The sequence below is a fragment of the Microcaecilia unicolor genome, chromosome 11 (genome assembly GCF_901765095.1).
Source record: "Microcaecilia unicolor chromosome 11, aMicUni1.1, whole genome shotgun sequence".
Classification (NCBI taxonomy): domain Eukaryota; kingdom Metazoa; phylum Chordata; class Amphibia; order Gymnophiona; family Siphonopidae; genus Microcaecilia; species Microcaecilia unicolor.
The window spans coordinates 137,212,073-137,232,364 of NC_044041.1; the positions used below are offsets into that span (position 1 = coordinate 137,212,073).

The 20,292-nt window shown below is 48.5% G+C and overlaps 1 protein-coding gene across 4 annotated transcripts in view; it reads left to right on the forward strand.

Annotated features, from left to right (window-relative positions):
* The window catches only part of PC (pyruvate carboxylase), a 1,188,093-nt gene that overhangs the window by 111,182 nt on the left and 1,056,619 nt on the right, over positions 1 to 20,292 (forward strand). Inside the window, exons 1-2 of one of the 4 annotated variants that reach the window (XM_030220277.1) lie at positions 6,858 to 6,902; positions 10,237 to 10,419. The exons of 1 other annotated variant lie outside the window; for it this stretch is intronic. In XM_030220277.1, coding sequence (XP_030076137.1) covers positions 10,387 to 10,419 — 33 coding nt within the window. In that variant the 5' untranslated portion in view covers positions 6,858 to 6,902; positions 10,237 to 10,386. Of the gene's footprint in view, positions 1 to 6,857; positions 6,903 to 10,236; positions 10,420 to 20,292 lie in introns of those variants that run through there. 2 more of the 4 variants (XM_030220278.1, XM_030220279.1) reach the window with 2 other exon arrangements.

A 20,292-nucleotide genomic window follows, 5' to 3' on the forward strand; every position in this document is an offset into this window, starting at 1 on the left:
CACTAACACAAGACCTTTAAACCCACTCCTCCCCACCCCCCTGGGCACCTCTCTCCAATCCCATGCATGCCGATTGCACATACGCAAGCAGCACCTCCCCCCACAGACCTATCACTGAAACCTGCCGCAGCACCAGATGCAGCAGCCTGCTGTCATTCTCCTCTCTTCCAGGCACCAAAACTGCTCCCCAGTCATGGCAGTCCCACAAACCCCAGAAAGCTTCCCTCCTTGGCATGGGAGCGCTTCCGGGTTCACGGGCACCTGCAACTCTGCTCTCATGCCAGTTCTTGCTCAGCCCCAGGACCCTCTGAAGCCCCAATAACCATTTTTTATTGTTTAAAATTTTACCCCCTTATAAATGCTTGCCATGAACTTTATTTTTTCTGATATCATCTATCAAAATTTTTACCCTCTCCCTCTCTCTCTATGCTATGGTTAATTCTAACTACTGCAGTATCAGCAAGTGAGTGTTTGTAGTCACAAAACAAATGCTCAGGTAAATCGGAGACTGGTGACACACTTAATGGTGTGTAAATGTCACTGGGTTTTCAATGTGAAATTTCCATTCCAGCACAACTGCGTTCAATTCCCACTGCAGCTACTTGTGACCTTTAGGCAAGTCACTTTACCCTCCATTGCCTCAGGTGACAGTCAGATTGTGAGCCTACAATGGAAAGAGAAAGTAACTGCATATAATAAATGTAAACCACATTGGTTGTACCTTTGATTCTGACACAACAGGGTTAGCAGAGCTGCTTAACTGTAACAGGGGTTCTCTATAAACAGGAGGGGAATGCGAACATATGAATGGGTAATGTCTTCCTTATGGCTCCCAGTGGTGCTGGGAAACTTCAGGGAAACCTTTGAAAAGATTCCTCAAAGCATGTATAGGAATTCCTATGCTGAACCCAGCTAGCCTCTTCCTTTCACCTCAATCTATGGTATAGCTATTGCTTCTGTGTGGGGAAAGGGCTGGGAAAGTGTCTGCACTCCCCTGGTATCTACAGAGAGCAACACCACCTTCTCTGCTGACAGCTAGAAGAAATGTATTTATTTTTTTATTTTTGTTACATTTGTACCCCGCACTACTCATGGCAGGCTCAATGCGGCTTACATATTGTATACAGGTACTTATTTGTACCTGGGGCAATGGAGGGTTAAGTGACTTGCCCAGAGTCACAAGGAGCTGCCTGTGCCTGAAGTGGGAATCGAACTCAGTTCCTCAGGACCAAAGTCCACTACCCTAACCACTAGGCCACTCTGCACAAATGGATGATTCCAAAGCTTAGGTTCGCATGGAGGGGCATTTTCGAAAGGGATGTCCAAGTTTTGATTTGGACGTCCTCGCAAAATGTCCCAATTCAGGGGCAGGGAGACCCGTATTTTCAAAAAAAGATGGATGTCCATCTTTCGTTTCGAAAATACCGTCAAGGACATCCAAATCCTTCAATTTGGTCGTCCCTAGATTTGGTTATCCCTAGACATGGACGTTTCTGATTTTCGGCGATTTTCGAAACCAAGGACGTCCATCTCAGAAACGACCAAATGCAAGCCATTTGGTCGTGGGAGCAGCCAGCATTTGTAGTGCACTGGTCCCCCTCACATGCCAGGACACCAACCGGGCACCCTAGGGGGCACTGCAGTGGATTTCATAAATTGCTCCCAGGAACATAGCTCCCTTACCTTGTGTGCTGAGCCCCCCCCAAACCCCCCTAAAACCCACTACCCACAACTGTACACCACTACCCTAGCCCTTACAGGTGAATGGGGCACCTAGATGTGGGTACAGTGGGTTTATGATGGGTTTTGGAGGGCTCACTGTTTCCTCCACAAATGTAACAGGTAGGGGGGGATGGGGCTGGGTCCGCCTGTCTGAAGTGCACTGCACCCACTAAAACTGCTCCAGGGACCTGCATACTGCTGTGATGAAGCTGAGTATGACATCTGAGGCTGGCAAGGGTGGGAGGGGGTTAGTGACCACTGGGGGAGTAACGGGAGGTCATCCCCGATTCTCTCTGTTGGTCATCTGGTCATTTCGGGCACCTTTTTGTACTTTAGTCGTAAGAAAAACAGGTCCGGGTGAAAACTTCCAAGTGGTGAAACAAATGCCCGACACAGGCCGTGTTTCGCCCAACAATAGGGCTGCGTCAGGGGCTAGTCTGTATCTTTCTTAAATAAGATCGGTATCAAATTGTATGTCAAAACAAGAATATAAGGAATCTCCTTCATAAAAAACCAGCATGAGCAGCATAAAATAGAATATCCTGGATGACGCCAGATAGACAATGAATAGCCTGTGTCGGGCATTTGTTTCATACACGGTATCCTCAATAAAGTCTTTTTGGATATTATACTGATCTGCTGGTTTGTTCTCCAGAAAATTAAGTTGCCATCTTACAAATGTCCTGTATGTGTCCCAGCCCTCGGAGGCCTGAGCAACCCTCGACACTCCAGACGATAAAGAAAATGGGAGGGGGGGGGGGGGCAACAGCAGGAGCCATATGATCAGCAACAAAAATGACCACCACGAAAGGAGAATCAGAAAGGTGAACTCCCTGCATGGAAAAACCTGCCTCATCTGTGCGGCCGACCGCAGCACTCACCAGAAGCTCCAGGCCCCCCACCCCGAACACTTCCCTGAAGCTGCTCGCGCTTCCCACAGTTGAAGCAGTGTTTTACTGTCTTTTTTTTTTTACAGGGGGGTGCATTCCCCCCTCCCCTCCTCCTCTCCCCCTCCTCTCCCTCCAACTCCCCCTCCTCCCTCCAAATTGCAGGCCCCCTCCCTCCCAGTTCCAGGCCCCCATCCCTCCCCTCTCTCTCCTTTTCCTCCCCCTCCCTCCCAGTTCCAGGGTCCCCCCTTCCTCCCTCCCTTAGAGTTCCAGGGTCCCCCCTCCCTTCGAGTTCTAGGGTCCCCCTCCCTTCCTCCCTCCCTCCCTTCGAGTTCCAGGCCCCCTCCCTCCGAATTTTAAAAGTCATCTATCTTACCTCGTTGGGGTTAGGGCAGCAGCAGCGGTAAAAAGCATGCAGGCTCGGCTCGGTGCTTAGTTCAGTTTTCTCTTCTCTCTCTCTCGTCCCGCCCTCATTTCCTGTTTACACAAGGGCGGGACCAGAGCTGAGAGAGAGAGAAGGGAAAACTGAACTAAGCACCAAGCCGAGCATGTATGCTTTTTACCGCTGCTGCCGCCCTAACCCCGACGAGGTAAGATAGATGACTTTTAAAATTTGGAGGGAGGGGGCCTGGAACCCGAGGGAGAGAGGAACGAACTTCCGGTGGGTGAAATATTGGGGTTGTTCGAGCACCCAAAGCACCCATGGAGTCGGCGCCTATGATCCAAACAGAAAATCACACCTTGGTCACACAAAAAAATGCAGAGAATCCTTCTCCAAATAGAGAACAAGGGATCACAAATTAGAAATATAAATATTGAGACAAAGACAAAAATTGAATTGGGAAACCCAAGAAGTCAAACTAGGCATGTACCACAACACAAGAGAGAACCCCCTCCCCTCCCAAAATGCATATCTTCTTGTACTGAACAAAATAAAGGGACATCGGTGATGCAGATTACCACCTAATAAATTCAAAATAAAACACCTTTTTTCTGCTTTTGTTGTCTGGGCATTTTATTTTTCCAAGCATGCTGTTTCTTTTTTTTCTGCTTTTCTGTCTCTTCTGCTTTCTTTCCAGTGGATGCTGTTTTTGTCCTTTCTTCATTTTCCTCCTTCCATTCCCTCGCTTCATCTACCTCTGACATATTTCCTCTTTCTCTCTTTTGTGTCTGCCCACTCAAATTTCACCCTCACTCTTCTGGCCTCCACCCAGATTTTGCTTGCCTATCAATTTTCTTTCTCCTCCTGTCACCCCTACCTCTTCTGCTCATTCCTACCCTGGCTTTGTTTTCTGTTGGTTCACCAACTCCCCATCACTACACTTCTACCCTCTGTAAACACCATACTCCTCTCACTTATCCTCTTGAGAACCACTATGGTATCTCCCCCATGGTTCCACACCATGCCATATATCTCCCCTTCCTCTCCCTCTTACACCCTTGTAACCTAGCATCTCCTGTCTCTTCCTCCACCCACACTTGTAGCCCAGCATTTCTGTTCTCTCTGTCTCTCATCTATTCCTATGAACCAGGATCTCCTTGCCCCCCTCTGTCTTCTACCCCTGTGGTCCTGCATTTCCATTTCCTCCTCCCAAAATAGTGCAGCTTCAGTGTTCAGCAGGGCAGTGGCTTGGAGAGGAGAATGGCCACAGGAAACACAGATTGGTAGAAGGCACAGCTACACAAATCTCAATGCTGTGTTCCTTCCTGGGTTATGTAAGCAGCAAACCATGCATCAGAAGTGAAAACCTGCTAAGTGCAGTTTACCCCCTATACAACCTGCATTTGAGTTTCTGGTTCACTTTGGAATTGTGTGGTGTCTGTTGTGACTTGCACAAGCCGGATGTCTGACGTTTTGGAAATACATATGGTATCGAGTTTGTGACTTCTCTGGAAAGCTTTTTACTTTTGGACCATCAGCTTCTGGATAGCACATTTTGTTTGATGAAGTACAACAACAACCCTTGACACAGGCATAATTGCCAATACATGGCCCTTGTCAGGTCAGAAAATAAAGATTTGCATGCTATCCTCAGTTCTGAAGGCCCCTGGTACTTTTTTGTTGTCTTTTCCTGGTCATGATAGGGGCTGGTATCAACAATTATTCAGCAGCCTTTCTGTAAATGAGCAAACTGAGGGAAAGCTGTAAGATGACCTTCATTTGCTAGGAATGTGAAATATTAATCCTTTAAAGATAAGGAAAACAGAAGATAAGCAAATAAAGTTCAGGCAAGATTTCATTAGTACAAAGAAGCCTGTGCAGTACTTGTTCTGTTGTGGAGAAGGGTGTGTTGGACGTTTGCATTACTGCAGTCTGTTCGCCACCAATTTTTAAAAATATTTATTAATGTAGTCATGTATTTATTTTAGATAAATGGTCTGTTTTCTGGCATTCTCCTACCCCAAATTCCAATAAGGACAGGTAGGAAATACAGCATGGAGCAAATACATTTTACAAAAAGTATAGCAAATTCCTGACCCCGGTATTGGTTCGAGTGTTTAATGAAATGGACCCTCACTTAGAGTTGCCATATTCATTGCCGAAGGGTTACAAGGTAAAGTTTGCCTATTTGCGGATGATACTAAGATTTGTAACACAGTGGATACCCCGGAGGGAGTGGAAAACATGAAAAAGGATCTGAAAAAGCTAGAAGAATGATCCAAGGTTTGGCAATTAAAACTCAATGCGAAGAAATGCAAAGTGATGCACTTAGGGAGTAGAAATCCAAGAGAGGCGTATGTGTTAGGCGGTGAGAGTCTGCTAGGTACGGATGGGGAGAGGGATCTTGGGGTCATAGTATCTGAGGATCTGAAGGCGATGAAACAGTGTGACAAGGCGGTGGCCGTAGCTAGAAGGTTACTAGGCTGTATAGAGAGAGGTGTGACCAGCAGAAGAAAAGAGGTGTTGATGCCCCGGTACAAGTTGGTGAGGCCCCACCTGGAGTATTGTGTTCAGTTTTGGAGGCCGTATCTTGCTAAGGATGTAAAAAGAATTGAAGCGGTGCAAAGAAAAGCTACGAGGATGGTATGGGATTTGCGTTACAAGACGTATGAGGAGAGACTTGCGGACCTGAACATGTATACCCTGGAGGAAAGAAGAAACAGGGGTGATATGATACAGACGTTCAAATATTTGAAAGGTATTAATCCGCAAACAAACCTTTTCCGGAGATGGGAAGGCGGTAGAACGAGAGGACATGAAATGAGATTGAAGGGGGGCAGACTCAAGAAGAATGTCAGGAAGTATTTTTTCACGGAGAGGGTGGTGGATGCTTGGAATACTCTCCCGCGGGAGGTGGTGGAGATGAAAATGGTAACGGAATTCAAACATGCGTGGGATAAACATAAAGGAATCCTGTGCAGAAGGAAGAGATCCTCAGGAGCTTAGCCTAGAATGGGTGCCAGAGCCGGTGGTGGGAGGCAGGGATATAGTGCTGGGCAGACTTATACGGTCTGTGCCAGAGCTGGTGGTGGGAGGCGGGGATAGTGCTGTGCAGACTTATAGGGTCTGTGCCAGAGCTGGTGGTTGGGAGGCGGGGATAGGGCTGGCCAGACTTATACGGTCTGTGCACTGAAGAGGACAGTACTAATAAAAAAGTAGCACACATCATTTTATCTTCTTGGGCAGACTGGATGGACCGTGCAGGTCTTTTTCTGCCGTCATCTACTATGTTTACTATAGTATCAGCTAAGGCTGTGTATCAAGCATTAAACTAAGCTAATATAGTTTCAGCTGGAGGCTTGTTCGTGTGGATTTCTTTAGTTGTCCTAGTTTTCACCTCTCTAGGTTGTTGTTTTTTTTTGTCTAAGTCTTGACCAGGAGGTTTGGCAACAAGGGCAGATGCTCTATTGCTATGTCACAAGAGGCCCAAAGCCCGCTTGTAAGGAAGCATTCACTGCAGATAGGTTTTGGGGTCCTTAGCATGTTGTCAGTATTGATGTTGACTAAATTCTAAACACCATGGAACAGGGATTGCCTTTGAGTCTGTACAGCACTGTATACGTTTATAAACACAATAGAAATGCTTTATGGTAGTGCAGGAGATATTTATGTTTAGGAGCTCAGGGCTCTGGGACTGCTATTGCCCTTATTCCTTGTCACTTGATAAGTTAGTCCTGTGTTTACTTTATATGCAATCTGTGTTACAAAGTACATCTGCTTTTTCCCTCCACAGTGAAAACAGACTGGGTGGGAGGGTGGAGACAGGTATGTGTGTATGTATAATAAGATTCCGTCTGACCAGGTTTTTCCAGGCAGTTTGAGATCTGTAGCTTAAGATGTTTTCCTCCATGGTATGTATGGCTTTCCTTTCCAAACTTAGCTTTAAATCTAATTGTTGGAGCATTTAACCAGTTCACAGTTCTGAAAAGAAAATGCTTGAGAGAGAGTAGGCACATCTAGAAGTTTTTTAAAAAATCCCTTACGTGCTACAACAAACAGTTTTATTCTTGATATGCTTAGGTGATTCTGTTATGTTGGGTTGGTTTAGGTAGGGAGGGAAGGGGAGAGTAGAAATGTATATTGTGACATTCACAGCCCATATGCCTTGCTTAGAGTGAAAATTTGGTGGTTCTGCAGTATGTAGCTGCACAGAGCCAGAACGGTGCCCTTGGCTATGACCTAATGGAGCAGCTCAGCTATGCATACTGTAATAAATGCAGAAGCAGTTATTGGAGTTTGCTTATTTTAAGGAAAACTTGAATGCATATGCAAACAGAAAAATAAAACAAACAGAAGAACAAAACTAAACCTTGAATAGCCCTATAAAGCTCCTGATTTGCATGGTATGCATATTTAATGAAGTTGAAAGGGCTCCTGATTTTTGAGACCTGTGTTCCCAACTAAAATGCCTATAGTAATTGCCTCTTTCCAGTTCAGCAGGTTCAGAGGCATGGCAACATAGTAAATGACGGCAGATAAAGACCTGTATGGTCCATCCAGTCTGCCCAACAAGATAAACTCATTTTACATGGTATGCGATACTTTATATGTATACCCGAGTTTCATTTGTCCTTGCCATTCTCAGGGCACAGACTGTAGACGTTTGCTCAGCACTCTTCTTGTACTAAGAGTTCTGAAGCTAACATCGAAGCCCCTTAAAATTTACACAAATCCATCCATATCTATTCAGTCACGATCAGGATGTAGACTGTTGAAGTCTGCCCAGCACCGGTTTTGCCACCCAATCTCTGCTAAGATTCCATGGATCCATTCCTTCTAAACAGGATTCCTTTGTGTTTATCCCACACATGTTTGAATTCCATTACCGTTTTCATCTCCACCATCTCTAGCGGGAGGGCATTCCATGTATCCACCACCCTCTTTGTGAAAAAATACTTCCTGACATTACTCCTGAGTCTGCTCCCCATTAACCTCAATTCATGTCTTCTAGTTCTACCGCCTTCCCATCTCCGGAAAAGGTTAGTTTGCGGATTAATACCTTTCAAATATTTGAACGTCTGTATCATGTCACCCCTGTTTTTCCTTGCCTCCAAGGCATACATGTTCAGGTCGGCAAGTCTCTCCTTGTACGGTTTGCAATGCAAATCCCATACCATTTTTGTAGCTTTCTTTTGCACGGCTTCCAATCTTTTTACAACTTTAGCAATATACGGCCTCCAAAACTGAACATAATACTCCAAGTGGGACCTCACCAACGACTTGTAGAGGGGCATCAACACCTCCATTCTTCTGCTCGTTATATCCCTTTCTATACAGCCTAGCATCCTTCTGGCCATGGCCGTCGCCCTGTCACATTGTTTCTTCACCTTCAGATCCTCGGACACCAATACCCCAAGGTCTCTCTCCTGAGTCGAGCTTACTAATCTCTCCCCTCATATCCAGTATCTCTCCTTTGGATTTCTGCACCCCAAGTGCATCACTCTACACTTCTTGGCATTAAATTTTAACTTCTGAAGACCTCAATACAATACTTAGTACTGAATCTACACCTTAACCCTTATAAATTTTTATAAACATTTTTGTGAAAATAATGTGCTCAGTTCGTACCCATTCCAACCATTATATCCCCAAGGGAATATATGGCAGAGTCATAGATGGAACCATCATAGCACATTAGATGTTCCAAATCCCACACCAGGTATGTACATACACTGTTCTTGCAACAGCTTGATTATATGCCGACTGAGTCTCCAACCATTTACACAGCCTGCTCTTTCTTCCTACTGTGTCTATGCAGATTATACTTCTTAACTTAATACTTCCCACTCAATAGTATAAACGCAGGAAATGTACAATAAATCAATTAAGGATGATTCCCTCAAAATCTATGTGCTGATGTTAAGACCATTGGCCACAAGGCAGCTCCTAATGATCACCTCAGTTATGTATGCCCTGCATAACCCTTAATGACCCTTCCATTCAAACTCCAACCCCACATACACACTCATGTGCCCAATATACTCACAAACATTTCTAATACAGACAAATATGCACAGCGTAAATATTGTAAGTATATGCAGAGATTTTAATTCCCTTGGGGATAACTTCCCATGTGGTTAGTGCTCCTGTAAAATTGCTCCTATGCACTCTCCCACCGTGGTATAACAAACCAGCCCCTTAACCCTGGCCGGGTTTTGCTGTCGCTTCCTCAGAAGGAGACCTGCAAACACACACACAAACCACTAGTGTCCACACTTTGAACCACGTACTCCTACAGCACAATGTACAATAAGCCCTCAAAATATAAATGTTTTCATCTACTTACAATACTCAACTTCAATTCATCTATGGTCACAAACCCAGGATGGGCTTCTACAGGGTGACACCTTCCCCAGGCGTCATACATATATTTCCTCCTCACACATGCACATTTTTAAATCCTCAGCATGCCTCACAGTTCGCGTCGCTATTGGTTTACCCAAGTACTCATACTCCCCTATCATTGACTATGACAGCCATTCAATATCTCTGTTCAGACTGCGCAGTTGGATGGTATCCCAGGTGTAGATAAATTGCTGCTTTTTACGGATCAGTATATTACCCAACGATCCTCCTCTTTCCAGTTTCACCTGCAGCAATACTGTACAGCGCAAGTCCGATATCAGATGATGACACACAGCCCAATGGGCCGACAACGGCACTTCGGCTTTGATTGTCCTAATATTACTGACATGCTCGCCAATCTGAATTTAAATTTTTTGAGTTGTATGGCCAATATAGTACAGCTTACACTGGCATCAGATGCAGTAGATCACCCCTGCGGTGTTATAATCAGTTCTATCCCGCATATAAAATCGTTTTGAGCTGTGGGGCAACTGAGCACAGTCCCCCTCAGCCACATATTGGCAAAATGAACAGTCACCGCATCTAAAATGCCCTTGTTGATCCTCCTGTCCCCTCCTGGAGCCAGATAGCAGCTCCCCCAAATTCCAACCCCTCCTATACGCAAAATGCAGGGGGGGGGGGTTCATTCAAGGGAGCATGAACCCGCAAAATATGCCAATATGTGCAGATTAAACAGCGTATGTTCCCTGACATTGAGGAGAAAGGAGAAAGGCATCACACATACCAACGGGGTATCCGGTTCCTGAGGCTTAGATTTCAACAGCCAATATCTGTCCGCATTAGATGCTCTTTTGTAAGCATTGTGTACTATCTTTGCAGGGTACCGCCGCTGTTTAAATCTTATACATCTATCCTGCGTAGTGCCTGAAAGCCTCCTTTGTCGAACATGGCCGTTTAAGGCATAAAAACTGCCCCACCGGAATATTGTCACGCAGATGTCTTGGATGAAAACTGGAGTAGTGCAGCATCATGTTACAGTCTGTATCTTTTCTATGCACAAAGGTAACTATCTGTCCATGCATCAACCTGATGGTGACATCCAAAAAGTTCGTATGATGCTTCCATATCATCAAGCTGATCAATCCATAGACTGGTGGGTTGTGTCCATCTACCAGCAGGTGGAGATAGAGAGCAAACTTTGCCTCCCTATATGTGGTCATGTGCTGCCGGAAACTCCTCAGTATGTTCTCTATCTCAGCAGGTGGTGGTCACACACAGCAGCAGCTCTGGCTAGGCCTCCAAGCCTAATCCTTAGGTTTTGTTGAGGCCTGGGGTTGAGGGCTCTTTTGAGCAAGTGCAAACCTGGTGGTGCCAGGTCCCTCCTTTTCTCCCCCCTCCCGCTGGCTCCGTTTAAAAAAAAAAAAAAAAAAAAAAATTTTTAAACGTCTTTAAAGGCGTTTAATTCGACGTTTCTTTAAACGTTCATTGCAGCTACTCACTGGGACACCAGTTCGTTACAGCTCGGAGCGGCAAGCAGGTAATTTTACCTTTTTATAGCGGGCAGGGGGTTCCCCGGTTCTTCTCCTCGTGGCATATGGCGTCGGAGGGCGAGGGCGCAAAGGGCGCTCCCCGGATCGCTGGAGCGCTTCTAGAGGGGATGCGGGGGTTTTACAACCTGATTCGCCCTTGATGGGTGACAGTTTAGTGACCGATGAATGTCCCGGTCGTTCCTCCGGCGTGGCGGTTTTTTCCCGCCATAAACGCCCATCCCCCGCTCCTCGCCTCCGCCATCTTGGCCGGCCACGCAGCTCGGACGGCTTCTTCGTGGGCCGCCCTTGAGGTTGGAGACATTAATGCCATGAACGCCCTTAATTTGGGCGACGGCACAAGCGGCTAAAGTTAAGCGCCGTTCTTCCCGCGCGGCTCCTTCGCGGAGTTTCGCGCCGGACGCCATTTTGGATGCGCAGCATGTCTCTCCCCCGCTATTGCGAGCGCCGGTTGAGAGTGCGTCTAGGGCTGTTGCCCAGGCTGCGGAAGTGCACAGTCTGGGGGGTTTCTCCCCCGAGTTTGTTTTGCTGCTGCATCAGGCTTTCCTCATGCAAAACGCTGCCCCTGCTCCCTCTTCTGATAAAGAGGTTGAGGTTCCCAGAGGTAAACGCCCTCGGGTTGATTTCCAGGCCTTGGAGGACTTTGTCTCCTCCGATGTAGATGAGGGCAGCGTGTCTGAGGTCTCCCAACGGTCCTTTGCGGATTCCTTGGAGGAGATAGATCCCCGCTCGGATGGAGCGGATGACCCCTCTGCAGCGCGGCTTTTTAGCCCAGAGGATTTGCCCAACCTGTTTTACAGGCCATGGACACTTTGAAGATTTCCTCTCCGGAGGACGTCTCTCCCTCAGCCCCTGTTGGCTCTGCCATTATGCTGGGGACGAAGCGCCCACCTAGATCCTTCCACGTGCATGATGCCATGCACACCTTAATTGCGGCTCAATGGGATGTCCCAGAAACGAGCCTTAAAGGGGCTAGGGCTATGTCCCGCCTCTATCCTTTGGCTGTGAGTGAACATGAGGCCTATCTGTGGCCTACCGTGGATTCTTTAATCACTGCGGTGACTAAGAAAACGGCGTTGCCGGTGGAAGGTGGCACGGCCCTAAAGGACGCCCAAGACAGAAGATTGGAGGCGGCCTTAAGGTCGTCCTTTGAGGCAGCTGCTTTGAGTTTGCAGGCCTCAGTTTGCGGCTCCTATGTGGCCAGGGCGTGCCTGACTATGGTGCAGCGGGCTTCCCCCTCGGATCTTTCCTTGAGGGCTGATTGGCCGGCCCTGGAATCGGGCTTAGCCTATTTGACAGACTTGCTGTATGATGTCTTGAGAGCCTCAGCTAAAGGCATGGCTCAGACAGTCTCTGCGCGGCGGTGGCTTTGGCTGAAACATTGGTCTGCTGACCACGCCTCTAAATCCCGCCTGGCTAGATTGCCTTTTAAAGGCAAGCTGCTCTTTGGGGTCGAGCTGGACAAAATCGTGACCGATCTCGGCACGTCTAAGGGCAAGAAATTACCAGAGGTCAGGGCTCGGGCTAGTACTCGTCCCGGTACCTCCAGAGGACGGTTGCTGGAAGCCCGTCGGTACCCGCCCGGGCAAGTCGGGTTCCTCTGCCCCCTCTTCCTTCAAGAGGAATTTCTCCCCCAAGCAGCATTCCTTTCGCAGAGACCGCCGTCCCGGAGGTGCTCCCTCCGGTCCTCCCCCAGGGTCTCGTACCCAATGACGGGGCCTTGGTCCACGCCCCAGTGCAGATTGGAGGACGGCTGTCCTCGTTTCTGGGCGAGTGGACCACTATAACTTCAGACGCGTGGGTGCTGGAAGTCATCAGAGACGGCTACAAGCTAGAGTTCTGCCAACCCTTAAGAGACGGGTTTGTACTCTCTCCCTGCAAGTCTCCGGTCAAGCTGTGGCAGTGCAGCAGACCTTGGACAACCTGATCCGCCTGGGTGCGGTCGTTCCGGTGCCAAAAAATCAGATTGGCAAGGGACGTTACTCCATTTACTTTGTGATTCCAAAGAAAGGAGGTTCTGTCCGGCCTATCCTCGACCTCAAAGGGGTCAATCGGGCCTGGAAAGTGAGGCACTTTCGCATGGAGACTCTCCGCTCTGTTATAGCGGCAGTGAAGGCAGGAGAGTTCTTGGCTTCCTTGGACATCAAGGAAGCGTACCTGCATATTCCCATCTGGCCTCCTCTCCAACGCTTTCTGCGTTTTACAGTCCTGAGACGACACTTCCAGTTCAGAGCCCTCCCTTTCGGGTTGGCTACTGCTCCGCGGACCTTTTCCAAAGTAATGGGGGTCATAGCGGCCTTCCTGCTAAAGGAAGGAGTACAAGTCCATCCTTATCTGGACGACTGGTTGATCCGAGCCCCCTCTTATGCAGAGTGCGGCAAAGCTATGGACCGGGTAGTTGCTCTTGTGAGCTCCCTGGGATGGATCATCAACTGGAAGAAGAGCCAGCTGCGCCCGACTCAGTCCCTGGAGTATCTGGGAGTTCGATTCGACACCCAAGTGGGCAGAGTGTTCCTGCCAGACAATCGGATTGTCAAGCTTCAGGCTCAGGTGGACTAGTTCCTAGTAGCCTCTCCTATTCGGGCTTGGGACTACGTGCAGCTGTTGGGCTCTATGCCGGCCACGATGGAAGTAGTGCCCTGGGCCAGGGCTCATATGAGACCACTACAGCTATCTCTGCTGCTGCGCTGGACTCCGATGTCGGAGGATTATGCTGTGCGCCTTCCCGTGGACCCAGCAGTGCGCAAGGCGCTGAGCTGGTGGACGCAGACAGACAAGTTGTCTGCAGGATTGCCTCTGGTGACCCCGGAGTGGATTGTCGTCACGACAGACGCCTCTTTGATGGGCTGGGGAGCCCACTGCTTGGGAAGGACAGCGCAGGGGCTCTAGTCTCCTGCAGAGGCAAGTGGTCTATCAACCTCCTGGAACTCAGAGCCATTCGGTTGGTGTTATTGGAGTTCATCCCGGTACTGGTGTTGTAGCCTGTACGGGTCCTGTCGGACAATACCACGGCTGTGGTCTATATCAACCGCCAGGGAGGTACCAAGAGCGCCCCTCTAGCCAAGGAGGCTATGAGTCTTTGCCAGTGGGCGGAAGCGAACCTGGAGCAGCTTTCAGCGGCCCACATTGCTGGAGTCATGAATGTCAAGGCGGACTTTCTCAGTCGCCATACCTTGGAGCCCGGAGAGTGGCAACTATCTGCTCAGGCGTTCTTGGACATCACGAAGCGCTGGGGCCAGCCGAGCCTAGATCTGATGGCGTCATCGGCCAATTGCCAAGTGCCGCGCTTTTTCAGCAGAGGACGGGACCCTCGATCCCTGGGAGTAGATGCTCTTCTCCAACAGTGGCCGACACAAGAGCTCCTCTATGTGTTCCCGCCCTGGCCCATGTTGGGCAGGGTGCTAGACCGGGTGGCAAAGCATCCCGGCAGGGTAATCCTGGTGGGTCCGGATTGGCCCAGACGTCCCTGGTATGCGGACTTGATCAGGCTCTCAGTCGACGATCCTCTGCGGCTGTCAGTGGAGCAGGGCCTGTTACATCAGGGTCCCGTGGTGATGGAGGATCCCTCTCCCTTTGGTCTTCCGGCCTGGCTATTGAGCGGCAGCGTCTGAGGAAGAAGGGCTTCTCAGACAAGGTCATCGCCACTATGCTGAGAGCGAGGAAGCGCTCTACTTCTACTGCTTACGCCAGGGTTTGGCGTATCTTTGCAGCATGGTGTGAAGCAGGCTCACTTTCTCCCTTCACTGCTCCAATTTCTTCAGTGTTGGCGTTCCTGCAAGAAGGTCTGGAGAAAGGCCTGTCGCTCAGTTCCCTTAAAGTCCAGGTAGCGGCTCTGGCTTGCTTCAGGGGCCGCCTGAAGGGTGCTTCCCTGGCTTCGCAGCCAGATGTGGTGCGCTTTCTCAAGGGAGTTAATCACCTGCGCCCTCCTCTGCACTCAGTGGTGCCTGCGTGGAATCTCAACCTGGTGCTAAGAGCATTGCAGAAGCCGCCTTTTGAACCCTTGTCGAGGGCATCTCTGAAAGACCTGACGTTGAAAGCAGTCTTTTTGGTGGCTATCACTTCAGCCAGAAGAGTTTCCGAGCTCCAGGCGCTCTCATGTCGAGAGCCTTTTCTGCAGTTCACTGAGGCAGGAGTGACTATTCGCACAGTGCCTTCCTTCCTGCCCAAGATTGTTTCTCGCTTCCATGTGAATCAGCAGCTCTGTCTCCCTTCCTTTCGTAGGGAATACTACCCATAGGAGTACTCTGCTCTTAAATATCTGGATGTGAGACGAGTCATCTTCAGATACTTGGAAGTGACCAATGATTTCCGGAAATCGGATCATCTGTTTGTCCTGTGTGCAGGTCCTCGTAAGGGTCTGCAGGCTGCTAAGCCTACAGTGGCAAGATGGGTCAAGGAAGCTATTGCAGCGGCTTATGTAGCCGCGGGGAAGGTGCCGCCTATCCAGCTGAAGGCTCACTCCACGAGAGCTCAGGCGGCCTCGATGGCAGAGGCCGGATCCGTCTCCTTGGAAGAGATATGCGAGGCGGCAACTTGGGCTTCGGCTCATACATTCTCCAAGCATTACCGTTTGACTGTGGCTGCACGGGCGGAGGCCCGGTTTGGAGCTTCAGTGTTGAGGTCAGGGATTTCAATGTCCCGCCCTGGGTGAGTACTGCTTCGGTACATCCCACCAGTCTATGGATTGATCAGCTTGATGATATGGAAGGTAAAATTATGTATAATCATACCTGATAATTTTCTTTCCATTAATCATAGCTGATCAATCCATAGCCCCTCCCAGATATCTGTTCTGTTTTTATTCTGGTTGCATTTCAGGTTCAAGTTTAGTCTTCAGTTATTTCAGAAAGACTTCGTGTTCAAGTTCTTTCACTTGGATTCTTCAAGAGTTGAGACGAGTTTGTGTTACAGTGAGCTGCTGCATTCCTCTCCCCTCCGTTTTACGGGGCTGGATTGAGACATAAATTCTGCCGGCACTCCCTCCCGCTTCGTGCGGCTGTAGGGCAGCTTTGTACCCCTCCCGCTTCGGCGGTGTTAGGGTCAGTCAGCTCCTCCCGCGGTTGCGGTTGCAGGATAAGCCAGATCCCCCCGCATCGGCGGGTGTGGTGTCCCTCCCCCGCTCCGCGGGGATGAGCTGGACGGATTCCCCTCCCCCACTTGTGTGGGGATGAGCTGGGTTAATTCCCCTCCCCCGTTTCGGCGGTGGTGAGCTGGGCAGAGTGTCCCTTCGTGGGTGTAATTCTCTAAGTGCTGAGTCCTGCGGATGGAGCTTTGATATCGACATACTGAGGAGTTTCCGGCAGCACATGACCACATATAGGGAGGCAAAGTTTGCTCTCTATCTCCACCTGCTGGTAGATGGACACAACCCACCAGTCTATGGATTGATCAGCTATGATTAATGGAAAGAAAATTATCAGGTATGATTATACATAATTTTACCTTGTTCCAATTTACTGTGAAACGAATGTGGTTGCCAACATGATTGATGTACTCTACAAATCGTTCAAGTTCCTCCTCAGAGCCTTGCCAAATGACCAGAACATCATCAATAAAGTGCTTCCATAATTTATTTATTTATTGTGAACACTTATATCCCACTGAGGCAGGCTCCATGTGGCTTACAACATTCAGGAAAAGAATAACAGTAATTCTAGGACAACAGAGAATAAGGTAGTGGAGTGGGGTGGGTGGGTGGGAATCAATAGGAAAAAGGGATGAGGGATTGCAGGAGGTCAAGCAGCAGAGGAGTATGATCGATAACATAGGTAGGTCTTCAGGGACTTCTTGAACAGACCGTGATAGGCTATCTCTCTTAACATTAATGGTAATGCGTTCCAGTAACGGGGACTCATAAAGGAAAAAGAGGAGGCAAAGAGTAGCTTGTATCTTAAGTTTCTGCAGTTTGGAAAGTGAAGATTGAGAATAGGTGCGGGATGACTTCTCGGAATTTCTGGGAGGAAGATCAATAATAAAACATTCTCCATATACAGACTAGAGTATACGTATTTATTCTCAAAACAAGTCATATACAAGCAAGCCACTGAGGGGGGCAACCGTCGCCCCCATGGCTACCCCCTTGATCTGTAAATAATATTGATCTTCAAAAACAAAATAGTTATTCTTGATCACCAGCTCGCTCATATCCATTAATAGCTGTAATTTATCCCCAGAAATACTAGCCTGGGATAAGTACCCCTCTATGGTGTTTAAGGCCCCCTCCTGGGGGATGTTAGGGTACAGAGCCACTACGTCCAAAGTAACTAACAATAACGGTGTACACTTGGGAAGAGCTACATCTGCCAAAATCTGCAGCAAATGTGTCGAATCTTTTACAAATGACCTAGCCTCCTGCACACAAGGTTTCAAGTAATGCGCCACATATTGGGAGAGGGGCTCTAAAAGAGAACCCCTCCCCGACACTATAGGGCGTCCAGGGGGCTTATCCAAGGACTTATGAATTTTGGGTAGAAAATAAATGTGAGGTATAACTGGATGAACTCTATGCAAGTACTTATATTCCTTACAGGTCAGAGTACCCGCTAGGTTGGCCTCAGTCAAAAAGTTGGAAACCCTAAGTTGTATCTGGGCAGTTGGATCTTGTGGTAAAAGTTTATAATGGATAACGCTAGACAGCTGAGCATGTGCTTCCTGCAGGAACTGCAATTTGTCTTGTATGACTACTGCACCCCTGTTGTCTGCTCGCTTGATTACAAGGGAGGAGTCGATCATTAAGTTCCTTAATGCAGTCCGCTGGACTCTAGTCAAATTAGACCAAATATTTCTAAGTCTCATACCACTCTCAATACCCTTGAGTTCCCGCATCACCAGTCTTTCAAATGCAACTATCGATGCATCAGGGACCCCCCCCCCCCCCCCCCGGGAGTCCATGTAGAATATAATTTCCCTTGTAAGGGGAACTGATCATCCGGGGGGCTTACCCCTTGATGCTGGAAAAATACTTTTAATTTTAATAGCCGGAAAAATCTATACAAACATCTGCGGGTTTCAAAGGCATCATAGTGGGTAGAAGGGACAAAGGAGAGCCCCAGACCTAAAAGTGCCTGCCACCTGCTCAGTTGTCAAATTCTTAGATGATAAATTGTATACTCCTAATTGCGTCCCCTCCCCTGTCTCTTGGGGTGAGTCGCCTTCAGAACCTCCTGTTGGTTCACTTGTGGAGGCACCATCTGTGGCAAGCGTAAAAAAAAGACAGTACCGTCTGTGGTTGACCCTGGGGTTCCGATGGACCAGGAGCTGGAGCCAAAGCCCCCTCTTCTCCCAATGAGTCACTGGAGGAGGATAATTTAAATTCCACTCTTCTACCTCCACGCCCTGGGGCTTACGAGATACTCTCCTACCACGCAGCCTGAACAGGGATATTGAATGGCTGTGATAGCCAATGATAGAGGAGTATGAGTACTTGGGTAAACCAATAGCGAAGCGAACTGTGAGGCATGCTGAGGATTTAAAAACGTGCGTTTGTGAGGAGGAAATACGTATGATGCCTGGGGAAGGTGTCACCCTGTGGAAGCCCATCCTGGGTTTGTGACCATAGATGAATTGAAGTTGAGTATTGTAAGTAGATGAAAACATTTATATTTTGAGGGCTTATTGTACATTGTGCTCTAGGAGTACGTGGTTCAAGGTGTGGACACTAGTGGTTTGTGTGTGTGTTTGCAGGTTCCCTTCTGAGGAAGCGACAGCGAAACCCGGCCAGGGTTAAGGGGCTGGTTTGTTATGCCACGGTGGGAGAGTGCATAGGAGCAATTTTACAGGAGCACTAACCACATGGGAAGTTATCCCTAAGGGAAGTAAAAACTCTGCATATACTTACAATATTTACGCTGTGCATATTTGTCTGTATTAGAAATGTTTGTGAGTATATTGGGCACATGAGAGTGTATGTGGGATTGGAATTTGAATGGGAGGGCCGTTAAGGGTTATGCAGGGCATACATAACTGAGGTGATCATTAGGAGCTGCCTTGTGTCCAATGGTCTTAACATCAGCACATAGGTTTTGAGGGAATCATCATTAATTGATTTATTGTACACTAGTAAAAAGGCCCGTTTCCGAAACCAATGAAACGGGCGCTAGCATGTGGTTTTTTTTGTGTGTGTGTGTATGTGTCACAGAGTTATTTTGTGTGTGTGAGGGTGCGGTGTGTGTGCAGGTTGTTGATGCGTGTCTTTTTTTGTTTTGTTTTTTTGCTTGGGGGTTGGGGGATGTGCTGTGCTGGCAAAGTGGGTTGGATTGGTGTGTGGCTTTGAGGGTGTGTTTCTGTTGTATTGTGTGTGTGTGGTTTTGTCTGTCAAGGAGGTTTGTGGAGGGGGGTCTTTCTGTTGGTGAAATGTAAATGTGGTTGTAGGGGGTGTCAGCCTTTGTTGAGTGTTGTTTTTTTTTTCCATGTTTTTTTTTTTGTGTTGTGCTGAGGCAGCAGTGTTGTTTTAGATGGGCGGAAGGTTGAGGAGCACGTTCTTTGTCTGTTGGTATTTTTTGGCCGTTTCAGGGCTGCTGTAGGGGAATGCTGGAAGAGAAATGTGCTGTTGGAAGCAGCGCCATCTTTTTCCATTGGGCTGGGGTTCTGGGCATCCTGGAGGTGGGTGACTGCTTGCCTGAGGACGGGGATGGTTGTTTTAAGTTGGTGGAAGGGAGAAGAGCACGGTCTCGGGCCGTCGGGGGGTGATCCGGTATGTTTGGTCCATTTCAGGCCGGCTGCAGGGGAATGCTGGAACATTTATGCGCTGCAGGAATCAGCGCCGTCTTTTTCCGGGTGCTCGGGAATCCCCGAGGTGGGAGACAGCTTGCCTGAGGCTGGGGATGGTTGGGCACGTCCTTGGCCGCTTCGGCAAAAGGGGAAGAGGAAGGGGGTGGGGAGTTACCTGCAGCCGCCTGAGAAACAATGTATTCTTTGTTTGTTTTGTATTATTAGTTTGCATTTCTGTTGAAGAAAGAGTGGATGCCTTTCTAATGATGGAGGTGGTGCGTCGGTGTGCGGTTGTTTCGTTAGTTTGACAGCCAGTCTCCAGCAATTTCTAGGCAGGGAAGGAGTAGGGAAACACGCTCCGCGTGTTTCCCTACTCCACCCCCTTCCTTGGTCGCTGTTTGCTGCTGGCTGGGTCGCGGGTAATCCTTCCAGCTGGGCCGCAGCTTGTCCTTGTCCCAGATGGTGACGGGCACGTTGTTTTCCGGCTCCTCTGACTCCATGTCAAGCGATCCCAAATATAGTCTGTGCTATAGGCCCTCTGGCACTCTTCAGTACTGGCATTAGGCATTTAAAAATTCCCCCCCCCCCCCCCTCCCCTGGTCTATTTTTGCACATACCCACAGCAGGAATATTCTTCTCTCGTTCCAGCGGTGGTTCTGTGCTCTCCGTGCTGCACAGA